Source organism: Rhea americana, unplaced genomic scaffold (genome assembly GCF_003343005.1).
Source record: "Rhea americana isolate MKP2758 unplaced genomic scaffold, rheAme1 scaffold_382, whole genome shotgun sequence".
NCBI lineage: Eukaryota > Metazoa > Chordata > Aves > Rheiformes > Rheidae > Rhea > Rhea americana.
Window position 1 is genome coordinate 341,672 of NW_028186515.1, and position 12,131 is coordinate 353,802.

At 63.1% G+C, this 12,131-nt stretch overlaps 2 protein-coding genes across 6 annotated transcripts in view; one reads left to right on the forward strand and one right to left on the reverse strand.

Annotated features, from left to right (window-relative positions):
• Window positions 1-1,178, reverse strand: part of CKS1B (CDC28 protein kinase regulatory subunit 1B) — a 3,031-nt gene extending 1,853 nt beyond the window's left edge. The window contains exon 1 of the mRNA XM_085313275.1: window positions 1,109-1,178. Within this exon, the coding sequence (XP_085169401.1) occupies window positions 1,109-1,178 (70 nt within the window). The remainder of the gene's footprint in view (window positions 1-1,108) is intronic.
• A 1,195-nt stretch (window positions 1,179-2,373) lies between these two features.
• Window positions 2,374-12,131, forward strand: part of SHC1 (SHC adaptor protein 1) — a 12,462-nt gene continuing 2,704 nt past the window's right edge. For 2 of the 5 annotated variants that reach the window (XM_085313319.1, XM_085313320.1), the window contains exons 1-8: window positions 7,353-8,001; window positions 9,233-9,303; window positions 9,908-9,971; window positions 10,345-10,464; window positions 10,959-11,012; window positions 11,283-11,334; window positions 11,557-11,683; window positions 11,841-12,009. In XM_085313319.1, the coding sequence (XP_085169445.1) occupies window positions 7,429-8,001; window positions 9,233-9,303; window positions 9,908-9,971; window positions 10,345-10,464; window positions 10,959-11,012; window positions 11,283-11,334; window positions 11,557-11,683; window positions 11,841-12,009 (1,230 nt within the window). In that variant the 5' untranslated portion in view covers window positions 7,353-7,428. Of the gene's footprint in view, window positions 2,454-4,564; window positions 5,071-7,352; window positions 8,002-9,232; window positions 9,304-9,907; window positions 9,972-10,344; window positions 10,465-10,958; window positions 11,013-11,282; window positions 11,335-11,556; window positions 11,684-11,840; window positions 12,010-12,131 lie in introns of those variants that run through there. The other 3 variants (XM_085313323.1, XM_085313321.1, XM_085313322.1) reach the window with 3 other exon arrangements.

The window sequence follows — 12,131 nt, forward strand, 5'->3', positions numbered from 1 at the left end:
CGGAGCGGTGCTGCCGCGGCCTCGGGGAGGCCCCGTCCCCAGGCGGCAGCTGGCGCCGCCCTGAGCGAGGCGCGTCCGGAGGCGCCCGAGCCGCCCCGGCGCCTCCCGATGCGCTGCCTTCCGCTGCGGCTCCTCGCAGGGCTTTGCCTTCGCGGCCCGGCGGGGCCCGGCGGCGTTGCTCCGCGTTGCGGCCATGTGCTTGCCTCCCGGGCCGTTCCCAGAACGCCAGCCGACTCCTGTAATTAGGTCACAGGGTGCCCTGGAGCTCAGCGCTGCGCCGGGGCAGCCCCGGCTCTCACGAACTGTCCTTTGTGCTGCATTTACAGGCTTGAGCACGGAGGAAAAGTGACCCTGGTCCTGTGCARTGGGTTAACGGGGTTGTGCAAAGGACAGTTCTGGTCACAAGCGCTCCGCAGAGATTTTTGAGGCTTGACCTGCGTCACGTGGCTTGTACAAAACGCTGCCTGTTCCCAGCTTAGCAGTAACTGTCTTAAGAACCTGCAGCTCTGCCTGGCCGTGCCTGCGGTCTGCTGCCCCCCAGCAGCCTTTTGGGAGGAGCGCCATGGGCTGGCTGGCCTGCTCCCGGAGTGCAGACTGGACACCCTGTGCTGCAGGAGAGCCCGTGTTCCTGGGGGCTGAACGGGGCAATGGTTCATTCTCAGCTGAAGGACTGGTGCAGTTGTGTTGCCTCAGGTGCTCCGCTAAGGATCCAGGAGTCTTGGCAGGCTTGCTCCTGCGTGGCTGGAGGCAGGACGGACTGTGTCTGGGAGCTGGGTGACGTGGTGTCTCGTCCTGATCCTGCCGCAGCCTCCCTGTGCGTCGCTCGCCCAGGTGGGGCGATGCCCTCCCGTAGGGCCCCTTTTTCTGTGCCTGGGAGCTCTTCCCCGTCCATGCTGTGCATGATGGTTGCTGTGTTGTGGCTGTGCTGCCTGCTGGCTGGGAGCCCTCTCGGGGTCCCTTGGCCCAGCTAGGCTGAAGCAGGGTTGCTGTGTCCTGGCAGGGACAGTGGTGATGCCAGCTGGATGTTGTGCTGCCCTGTCCTTGAGGGCAACTGTGTCCCCTGTTTCGGTCAGTCACCCCCACCTCTTTTTAGCCTTGTGTTGCCCACCAGTTGCAGTGAGGCTGCCTTCGTCCTCGCCTTCCCTCCCCTCCTCCCGCCAGACCCCGCCGATAATCATGGCTCCTGGAATACAAAGGCCTTGTTATTGCATTTCCTTTGCAGTGAGTGACCTGGCGCGGTGCTTGCAGACTGGCCCTGCCTAGGGCAGGTCTGCGATGCTGCGCTTGCCAAAGGGGCCTTCCTTATCTTGCTGCCTCCTGGTCTAATCACATTAGCTCCCGCCTGGGCTCCCGCGCTAGCTTTGCAGGCCCCAGATAAGGGCACAATTGCTACAAGGAAGTAAATCATGTTTGCCTCCCTGCTCTGCTTGGCTGGCACGTTTTCGAGCCAACCACGTCTGCTCTGCAGTGGGAGTTGGAGCAGAGCAGGGCAGGGCAGGCGGGAGACAGGGTGGGAAGGGCAGGGGCTCCCAGGGAGCTGCTCCTCTTGCGTGCCTTTTCCTTAGCTGCTGCCCTACTCCCTGAGCTTCCTGCCCCTCCTCGCTCTACACACATCTCTTTTGTAGCCTCTTCCCATTGCTCCTTCCTAGCACTGGGCTCCGTTTTGCACGCTCCTGTGGAGCTTGAGGCAGTGGCTGCATTCCTGCTCCTTTTGGACTGCTTCCTTGAGGAGAAGGTGGCTGTGCTGTGGGGGCTTGGGGCATCCTTTCAAAGTGGGGGTGCCAGCAAAGGGGGTGGCTCAGCACTTGGCACATGGGAAAGAGCAGAGAGCTCTGGAGCGCCTCTGCTCTCTCCGTTTGCCCCCGCTCCCAGGGTGTGTCCACCTCCAGGCGCTGTTTACTGGGGCCTGGCAGCCGCCTGGGGCGGGGATTGGCTCCGGGGCCTGTCTCTGGTCGTAGCTTCTCCAAAGACAAGGTGCTCTCGGTCTGTTGCTTGTGGTGTTGCCTGCTCGGCTGGCAGAGAGTCCCTGGCGCTGTTTGCCTGGATCTGTCCCGGGCCCGCCACGGGTTGGTCTTGTGCTCCTGCCCTAGGCGAGAAGTGCCCCACAGCATCTCTGCTCTCGCACTCCTCGGGATGGTGTCACGCGTCCTCCCACCTGGCGCTGGAGCACGGGCSCTGGGGAAGGAGGAGGCTGTCCCTGAGTGTCTTGCTCCTGGGGGCTGGCAGCACCGTCTCCTCTGTCTCTCGTCTGTCACAGCCCCTTTTTGCATGTGGTCAGCCAGACGCTGTGGGGTCTGTCCCTTGGTGTGAGGGCCGCTTCCCTGGCAGGCTGGGGCAGGGCCGGCTAACTCCCTGTTTGTCCCTGAACCGCAGGTTGGATTGCCAGACGAGAGGGGCTGTTTCTGTTCCCTGCCTGGGGCCTGCCCTGCTCTCCCGCCGCAATGGAGTACGTGGTAAGGCCGGCCAGCTCTCGGGACTTCGGTGGAGGGCTAGGTGGCTTTGGTGATGGATCGTGCCTCCTCTCTCCCTTCGCTGGCAGGGCCCAGCCTCCTCTCCTGGTCTGCRCTGGCTTCTCCTTGCCTCTCTTCTGAGGGGTCTACGGTGGCTCCTCTCCAGAGTACTCTTCCTGACTGCTGAGCCGTGGCTTTGCAAGCTAGCAGCCTTCCCTGCCCCTCTGGGAGAGGATGTTCAGGGCTGCAGAGGAGGAGGTAGCACGCAGGAACATATAGATGCCAAGTGATATTGTAGCGATGACTACTCTTCCTGCACTGTTTGGGAAAAAACCCAGCTGCTGGGTGACTGCCAGCATTTCTCTTTGGTTTGCACCCAGTTCCGCATGAGGTCTTGGGGCGGGAAGGGGCGTTTGCCTCCACTGCTCGCGCTGCGTGTCCTGGGGGAACGTGGGGCAGCTTCAGAGAAACAGCCGCTGGCGCAGAGCTGGATCTTGCATTCTCTGCTTGTTACTGGCCCCAAAGCACCGTCCGTCTGGCTGCAGCAGGCCCTGCGTGGGGGAACGGGCAGGCAGTGCAGACCGAGTGGGAGTTCCCTCAGCCTCCCGCAGCCTGTGCACGCCCTCGCACACGCAGAAGGCTGCGCGAGCGCCGCGGACGTGCAGTGGCTGTCTGCCTGCGCGCGTTTCTGCGTGCACGCAGCTGCCTGCGCCTTTCTGCTCTGCGCGATTTCTTGCCAAACCACTCGCGTGTTCCAAATCTCTGACTCAGCTCCTGAGTTTGTGTTTCCTGGGAGGATGTCGGGCACTGGCCCAGCAGTAGGGGCCCGGAGCAGAGCCGCTCTGCTTGGCGCCTGCGGAAAGAGCAGGCTCCGCTGTGCCATCCTGGGCTAGACAGAAGACGCGYTCCCTCGTGCAGGCCCCCGGATCGCCCCACGCTTCCCTGGAGTGGTCTGAGCCTCTGGCTGTGGCAGGCGGGAGGGAGACTTGTTTCCCACCGATGCGCTGGGGATGTGGTCTGCGCTCCATAGCGAGCTTTGTACAGAACAGCAGGGCTGTGGTGCTGTGCTGGGAAGAGGGATGTGGCTGGGTCCCAATTTGCCTCAACCCTTGCTGCAGGCTCCCTGCAGGCTTGTGCTGGAGGCTGCATCCTCCCTTCGCTCCTCTTCCTCGCCTGGAGTGTGCGCGAAGTCCCAGCCGCAGGCACCTGAAAGCGTTCTGCATCCGTCTGTCTCCCCTGGGCGCTGGAAGGATCTGGCTGATCCAGCACCTCCCCTGGCTTCCAGGGCACAAGGAGCGGCTCAGCTGGGACGCGTCTTGGGAGCTCCTGAGGGGCAGTTGTTCTGGCTGCTCCACCTGYGCTCTGCTGCAGGGCCAGGAGCTTGCTGCCGGCTTGCCTGGCAAGGCAGAGGGTTGCCGTGTGCTGGATGGGGCTCCAGGGTGSCTTGTTCAGACAGGGCTGCTGTTCCGTGGGTCTGTATGTCCGAGGCCGTGGGTGGCAGGGGAGAGGTTATCCGTAACTCCCCGGGGTGGGCTCTTGGGCTGGTGGGACCATGGCAGCCGTGCTGTTCAGAGGGGCTCCCGTGAGCCTCTTTATTCATGCTGGGAGCTTTTTGTCTTTGAAAAGTGGAAGCGGTGATACGTGTTGTCCCTGTCCGGTGCCTGTGTTGGCTTGCAGGATAGGCACTGCCGGCTGGCAGGGGTCACGTGGGCTGTGCAGAGCGGGTTATCCGGCCTCAGCCTTGGTGCAGGAGCTTCTGATAAAATCAGAAATTATGATATCTTATAAAAGCAGGGGCCTGTCTGAACAGGGGGCCGCAGCCGTAGCGCGTTCCTGGGGTGCGCCAGCGTGGTGGCCGTGTCCGGGAACGGCCGCTCCGGGCCCTGGGTGCCTGGGCTGGATCCTCCTGCCGCCGCTGGGGCCTGCGCGCGGTGGGAGGGAAGGGGTTAAGCCGAGCCTTCCCTTGTGCCGTTCCCGTTCCCACCAGCCCTTATCCTGGCAGAGAGCAGCAGTCCGTGAGCTGGAGGAAGCTGCAGGGCCCTGGGGAGGTGGCGGGCAGGCAATAAACAGCGCTGGCCGCGCGGAGGAGGAGGAGGAGGAGGAGGAGGAGGAGGAGGAGCCCTCGCTCGGTGCGGGGCCGCCGGCTGCGTACCGGCCCTGGCCCTCGCAGGCCAGCCCGGCCGCCCTGTGCCCCTTCCTCTCCCCGCGGCAGGCTGCGGCTGGCCCACGTGGCACCGCGGAGCGGCCCTTTGGTTGGGGAAGGGCTGAGCTTTCCTGTCGGCGGGGTAGAGGCGACAGGAGAGATCCTGAGGCAGCAGGGCCTTCCCGGGGGGYTCAGCGCCGCGACCCGGCCTTGGGGAGGGCTTCCGCCCCCTTTCCCTGCCAGAAACGTGTGGCTGCGCTGGGGAGCCGGGCTCCTTCCTCAGGGAACGGCGGGGCTGCTGGGTCCCTGCTTCCTGGCTCTCTGGCCCCTGGCTTCCTGCGTTTCTTTAGAGCAGTTGTGCTGCAGGCCATGGGAAGGTCACAGCGCTGAGTGGCGGCGGGGCCCCAGGCAGGGACAAGCGCTTCGCGGGACGCCGGGCAGAGTCTCCGTGGGCCCGCRGGACGCTCTGCAGCCAAGGTGGGGGCCGGCACTCGCGGGGCCGGGGCGCTGGGCGGCCGGGGAGCAGCGAGGGCAGGCTCCTGCCCCGGGGCGCCTCGGCCCTGCTGCTGCTGGGCTCCGGGAGGAGGCAGGTTAAACCGACCTGCTATAGTTAGCAGCAGCCCCTCGCGACGCCGCGCTCCGCACGGGAGACTATTTCCAGCTCTGGCCTGGCGTCCGTTCCGCCGTGCCTGTGGCCGCGTGCCAGTGTGTGCAGGGCGGCTGGGAAGCCGGGCAGGAGGCAGCTGGTGCTGTGCTGGGGCTCTCCTCCAGTATCGCCCTGTGGTGGCTCCGAGCAGGGAGTGCCTGTCCCTTGGGCCGGACTCCTCTGTTTTTGGGTGGCGGATCCCCTGGTGTCCTGTTTTCAGAGCCCGGCAGAGCGCGTGGCACCTGGGAGCGCCCCGTGCTGTATAGCAGCAGTGAGCGGGCGCCCAGCGGTGGGTCAGAGGGGTAGGGAACCGCGGGGCAGCCCGAGATCGCTGCTTCAGCCACGGCAGGTAGAAGGGAATGGCTCCTGCCTCGCAGCGGGGCAGATGTAGGGTGCGTAGCATGAGGCTGCAGAGAGCAACGCCTGCTCAACACAGCGGAGCAGGCGTATGCGGGAACCAGGGTGCGTGCTGCGCGGTTGTGGCAGCCTGAGGTCCCGTTGGCCTGATCCTGTTTGAGTGCTGGTGCATCAGAGGGTCTGATGTGGAAGGTGTGAGCACAGTGAGGCAGTGAGCCTTGCTCCCGGCGCTCCCCCATCCCCACCAGGAGCGGGGCAGGCGTGAGCATTACACCCGCCTTTTGCTCCCGGCTCCGAGTCAGCACGCTCTCGCCCTTGCCCAGCGGCACCACCAGCAGAGCCCCCGTGCTCCACAGGCTGCCGCGTCCACTCCCTGGGCTCCCGCTAGCTCCGCCCGTGACCTTGATTTTTCTGCTCCAGATCCGCGCTGGGTCCCCACCCCTCGGCGGGAGCCCCTCCTGCACTGCCTCGCCAGCCCCGCTTGCAGCCCCGTGCTGCAGGCAGATGCTGCTCCGGTGCCTGTGAGTCAGCACGGCCCTTCCGATTAGCAGCAGCCCCTTCTCCTCTCCCGGGAGGTGCAGTCACTTAGCGCCGGCCGGGATGCGGGAAGCAGCAGCGATTAGCAGCAGCTTCTCCTCCCGGTTCCCAGCTGCAGCAGTGGGGAGCCTGCACCGAGCCCTTGCTGCGCCCAAAGGCTCCGCAGCCACCCCGGACAGCCCACCTGTATCCTGCTCCCGGGGATCCTCCTCTTCCTCCCAGCCGATCCTCCGGGCTAGATCTGTGCTGCGCTCCTGAAGGATTGGATGTCCCGACATCCCAACCAGCTGCGTGCACTGGAGGCGAGCTGCATTGCTGCCCCCCATCCTTGGGCGTCTCTGCCCCCTGCGAAGTCTGGGGAGCTAACGGCAACTGCCTGCAGCTGGCACGTGGGTTGCATAGCGCTGGCCACCACAGAAGGACCTTGTTTGCTCCTGGACGGTGCTTGGAGCAGGGCTGGGCTGGGCTTGGATGTGCTCTGTGACTGCCTTGTCTCAGGGCTTTAAATATTCATGCTTTTGATTTCCTCTTAGCTGGTGGCGAGTGCTTGGGAGCGTAGGGGCTGGAGTGAGCCGGCTGGGGCGGCAGGGCAGCAGCTCTTGAACCGTTTGTGAGGCAGAGAGGGCCAGATCGGGCCCTGACTGAAGACGATGGGATTTATTGCCAGCTGAGTTTGGGAGTAGTTTGGGGCAGCAAGGCTTGAGGATMTCCAAGCTGGGAGCCGAGCACACGGAGCACCCGAGCGCAGCTGCTCCGCRCAGCGTCCCGGCACCAGGGCGTAGCCGCGGCCCCGTTTCCTCTCTGCCGAGCGCGGGGGCTGTGGAAGGACCAGGGGTCGCTCTCCATCTGGCTGGATCCGTGCGTCCCTACTGACGCTGACTGCTATAGATCGGCTGCGACGGCACGGAGCTGGGCAGCCCCTCGGACCCGCCTGCACGGCCGYGCCGGGAGGGGTGGGAGAGCCCTGCGCAGTGCTGGGAGACGAGCTCCGGCCACCCGCACGTGAGCCGCTCCTGCGACACCCTCCTGGCTCCTGACTGCGTGGTGTCCTGTCCGCACTGAAGCTCTGTGGATCCTCGGGGCCAGCTCTCCTGCCCTCGAGCCATGCTGGGCGGGCGAGGGCTCAGCAACAAGTTTGCCCGAGGCTTGTGCTTGGGTGGGCAGTTCTGCTCTCTGGTGTCCCGGCTGCTGTCGGCTCTTGGACTCTCGATGGGGCCTCTGTAAGAACTGGGCAGCTGCCTCCACCCTGCTCCTGCGCTGAGTTGGCATGTCCCAGCCCTCCTAGCCTCTCCAGCATGGATCTTCTGCAGAAGAGCAAATACAGCCACCTGCGGAACGAGTCCGTCTCCTCCCTGGAGGAGACGGCGGGAGGCATGGCGGCCCCAGCCTCTCCAGAGGAGTCCTTTGCAGGCACGCAGTCTCTGCCTGGCTCCCTGTCATCCTCCTCCCTCAGCCCCATGCTGCCTCTTGGGGAGCTCTCGTCTGAGTCTGAGGACAGCCCCACCACCCTCTGCTCCTTCTTCCCCAAAATGGCCAACCTGAAGCTCTCTAACCCCGCCAGCCTGCTCAGCCTGCGGGGCTTCTCGGCTGGCAGCCTCAAGGAGGCCGGGAGCCCAGGGGAGCCCGTCCTGGGCGGGCCGCTTGCACCGGCTTTGGGGGGGGCTGCCAGCCCCAACTCAGCGGGGCCTGTCGCTGTCTGTTCCCAGGATATGAACAAGCTGAGCTGCGGGAAGAAGACGCGGGTGGAAGGTGGCCAACTTGGCGGTGATGAATGGACCCGCCACGGCAGTTTTGTCAATAAGCCCACCCGTGGCTGGCTGCACCCTGATGACAAGGTCATGGGCCCCGGAGTCTCTTACCACGTCAGGGTGAGTGTTTAGGGGAGGCGCAGGGGTATGCCCTGCCAGGAAGGGGTATGGAGGGGTCTTGGGAGTGCCGGGTGGCTCTGTGGGTGTTCCTTGCAAGGCAGCTTGCCCTTCTTGAGACCTGTGCAGAGCCAGTGCCAAGAAGGGAGCTGTGGCCCATGGGGTATCGCCCTCCTGAGCACGTTTGTTCTGGGAACTCTGGTTCTGTAATGCTCCGTGGATAATGGAGGTGGGGGGGGATCCCCAGAGAGGTCACCTCTGTAGAACTGACGCACTTGGGRCTGTCTCCTCTACGCTCACCTTTGCAAACTCTGTGGGGTAGGAGGCACCTCTGCGGTGCCTGGTCTGCCTGGCTCTGCAGCTGGGCTCTCTCCTGTCTAGGATGGAAGGAGCCCACTGGCATTTGGCCTGCTAGCTTATGGTCTTCCCAGGGGAAGGGAAAACTTCCTGGGACATTCCATGGGGTCTCCCTGGCTTTGCTTCCATTTCCAGACTTGTTTGTGCCGTAGAGGTTCCTTCCGTGCCCCAAGGTGCCTKTCTGGGGCCTGCAGGTTCACTGTTGGGTGTGTGGTTTGAGTGGAGCTTGGGCCTGCAAACCTGTTGGGTGGCTTTGCTGGGATCAGGCTATCCTGTTGACTGCAGTCCATGTGGCACATCACAGCTCTAGTGCAGAAGAGCTCCGAGAAAGTACTCAGAATGTTCTGAGATGGGACAGGAGGAAGCACCCAGCTTCCTAACACTAGGGCTGGTGCTGGAGGGGTGTGTGGCACGTCTTGGGGTGGCTCTGGCTGAGCTGCCTGGCATACGTGCACCTCAGGAGGACTGGGCAGCCTCACGTGGACTGTGGACAACCTGCTCTTGTGTTGCTGCAGACCTCTAATCACAGGTACACATGGCTGGGGCTGGCTTTGCTCGGAAAAGGCAGTTCTTTTCAGAAACAGCCCTCTGTTCCCTTGGTTAGGGTAGTTGCTAGAGGAAGCTAAGGGGGGAAGTTTGGTGGTTTTTGCGCAGCCAAAGCAGTCACTGCAGCTGGGGTGACAGCTGGAAGCTTGCAGCAGCAAACTGCCTGGCAGCTCACCTCCAGGGAGCAGGGGGAGAGGGGCTCTAGCAGAGCTAGCACTGGGCTGACTGCGTGCATGGTATCTGTGTGCYGGGGCAGGACTGAGTCTCTGGGGTCGCCAGAGGGGCTGGACCCACTCTGGGCACTGACATCCCTGCCTGCTCTCTCCTGCAGTACATGGGCTGTGTGGAAGTCCTCCAGTCCATGAGGGCTTTGGATTTCAACACCAGGACTCAGGTCACCAGGTGAGCTCTGTGTGACCTAGGCTGCATCTCTGCAGGGGCTGCTGCTTGTGGGTCTGACACCCCCCCCCCCCGGGGCAGGGAGTGTGGGGCTGCCTGGGGGGATTTTGCAGCCTGGAGCTGTGCAGGCGAGCCTGAGGCCCATGCAAGCCCCCAGCAGCATGTGGGGCTTTAAGGGGTGGCCAGGCTGTCTCTAGCTGTGGAGGAAGCTTCCTTGGAGATCAATGCACCTGTCAATGGGCTTCTTAGCTTGACCAGACAGGAAGCACTCCTGCAGCTCCATCAAATATTAACRGGAATGCTCTTCCCCTATTTGAAGAGTATTTTGCCTGCCCTAGCTAGGGTCTGGGAGCCAGTCTGTACTGCCTGAGGGATCCCCTTTTTTCCTTGATCTGTAACCCTGTCTGTTCTGCACTGGTCCCTGTGTCGTTGGCCCCAAGGTAACCAGTGAGTGTGGCAGTGCTAGCGGAGCCAGCCCACAGCAGGCAATCCAGGGGTCTGGAGCCTTGTCCGTGTGCCAGGGCAGGGGTTATGGGAGAATCTGGGAAGGCAGGCGGAGTGGGAAGCCYCTGGGCCAGAGCTGACATCTCGGCTGTGCTCCCTGCAGGGAGGCGATTGGCCTGGTGTGCGAGGCAGTGCCCGGTGCCAAGGGAGCCGTGCGGAGGAGGAAGGTGAGGCTGGGAGAGGGCAGGGCTGGGAGCTGCCGGCAGCAGCTGTGGGAGCAGGCTTGTTTGTCTGGGCAGTGTGTGGCCGACAGCCAGAAGCGAGTCCAGCCAGTGCTGGCCCTGACTCAGAAGCGCCTGAGCTAGTTGCCACCTGGACCAGGAGGGTTTTCAAGGTGCCAGGCTGAAATCTTCCACCAGGAGCTCAGCCAGGCCATGCTGGGGTCTGTGCCCAGCAGAGCTTGGCAGGAGCCTTGGTGAGGGCAAACTGCCCGGGCCTGCCGTAGAAGAAGGCAGGACACCCCTGTCCCCAGGGACCGTGGGCTGGGTCAGGCACAGGGCCTGGGGGAAGCCTGTTCTCAATGCTGCCATTTGCCCCCAGCCCTGTGGCCGCTCCCTGAACTCCATCCTGGGCAAGAGCAACCTGAAGTTTGCTGGCATGCCAATCACCTTGACCATTTCCACCAGCAGCCTCAATCTCATGGCTTCTGACTGCAAGCAGGTGAGAGCGTGGAAGGGCTGGGGGCCTGAAAGAAGCAGGAATCCTTATCCTGGGATGTCCATGGGGTGCCCCCAGCCTCGATAAGGGATTTGTCTGGGGTGGGCTGCATAGAATAACAGCATGTTCTGCCTGAGTGCCCTGGTCCCCCAGGAAGAGACCAGCTTGCCTTCTCCCTCCTGCAGGGCAAAGAGCGCACAGCTCTGACGGCAGATCTGTGCAATACCCCGTGTGCTTTGCCTGGCCTGTCCTCCAGACAGTGAGACCCAGGTACCCTGGCCTGGAGCCAGGTCTCCTGATTTTCAGCCAACTCCCTGTGGTCCTGTCTGTGTCCCAGCCCTTCTGCTGGTGCCCTGTGGCTCATAACCAGGGCTCCAGAAGCTTGTGAGTCCCACTGCAGTTCTAGCCCCAGGAGGGATGTGACAGGCAGGAGGTGCCACCTCCTGCTGGGCACAGAGGAGCCCCTGGTTGCATCTAACAACGCCTCTGCCTTGCAGATCATCGCCAACCATCACATGCAGTCCATCTCCTTCGCTTCTGGGGGAGACCCGGTGAGTATATACAGGGTCCGTGTCCAGGCATTGCCCTGGCTTGTGCTGGAGATTGCCTTTGGGCCTCTTGCTTTGACATCCTGGCCCTGGTTGTGCCCTTCCTGGCACTCCAGGCCCTCCCCCAAATTCACCCCAGCCTTCTTCCTTGAAGAAAGAGAGTTTGTGATGGGGAGAAGTACCTGTCCTGAGGGGTGTGCCTGCCCTTTCCCTGCAGTCTCCAGCACTGTACTCCCCTGGCAGCCCAGTTTATTGCCTGTATCTTGCCCACAGGACACAGCTGAGTACGTTGCCTATGTTGCCAAAGACCCCGTCAACCAGAGAGGTAAGGTCTGCTGTTGCTGAATGCCCCAAATTCCAGAGCTCTRTGCTGCATTTCGTGGATGCTTAGGTGGAGAGTGAGTGGCTGCTCTGCTGCCTCACAGCCCCCTTTGCAGCTTTGTGCTTGCAGGGAGGGACTGYGTTGGGGCCTGGAGGTGGGTGTATGTGGGCAGGCTTGGAAACTTAGTGCTGGTGTTCCTTTTTTCCATCCCTATTTCCTTCACAGCCTGCCATATCCTGGAGTGCCCTGAGGGCTTGGCCCAGGATGTGATCAGCACCATTGGCCAGGCCTTTGAGCTGCGCTTCAAGCAGTACCTGAAGAACCCCCCAAAGCTGGTGACACCCCATGACAGGTAATAGCAGGACTGTGTGGGAACGTGGGAATGTCTGAGACTGCTTGTTTTTGGAGAGGAGGGGATGCACCCAGCTGAGAGCTGGGCAGGATGGGGTAGGAAGCAAGGTGCCCGGGCTCCAGCCCCAAGACTGCTCATCTGTGCTGTGTTCCCCTAGGATGGCTGGGTTTGATGGCTCTGCCTGGGATGAGGAAGAGGAGGAACCAGCCCCGGATCACCAGTACTACAATGACTTCCCTGGCAAGGAGCCTCCCATTGGGGGAGTAGTGGACATGCGGCTGMGGGAGGGGGCTGCTCAGACCCCCAATCATTTGGGGGCCACACTGGTAAGGCCGTGGGCATGCCCCTCCAGGGCGCTTAGGGGGAGGGGAGAGGCGCAGAGACCTGGGCAGGCTTTGGGCCCTCTCTGCTGTCAGGGCCGGCAGTTTTTCGAGCACAAAGGTGGGCA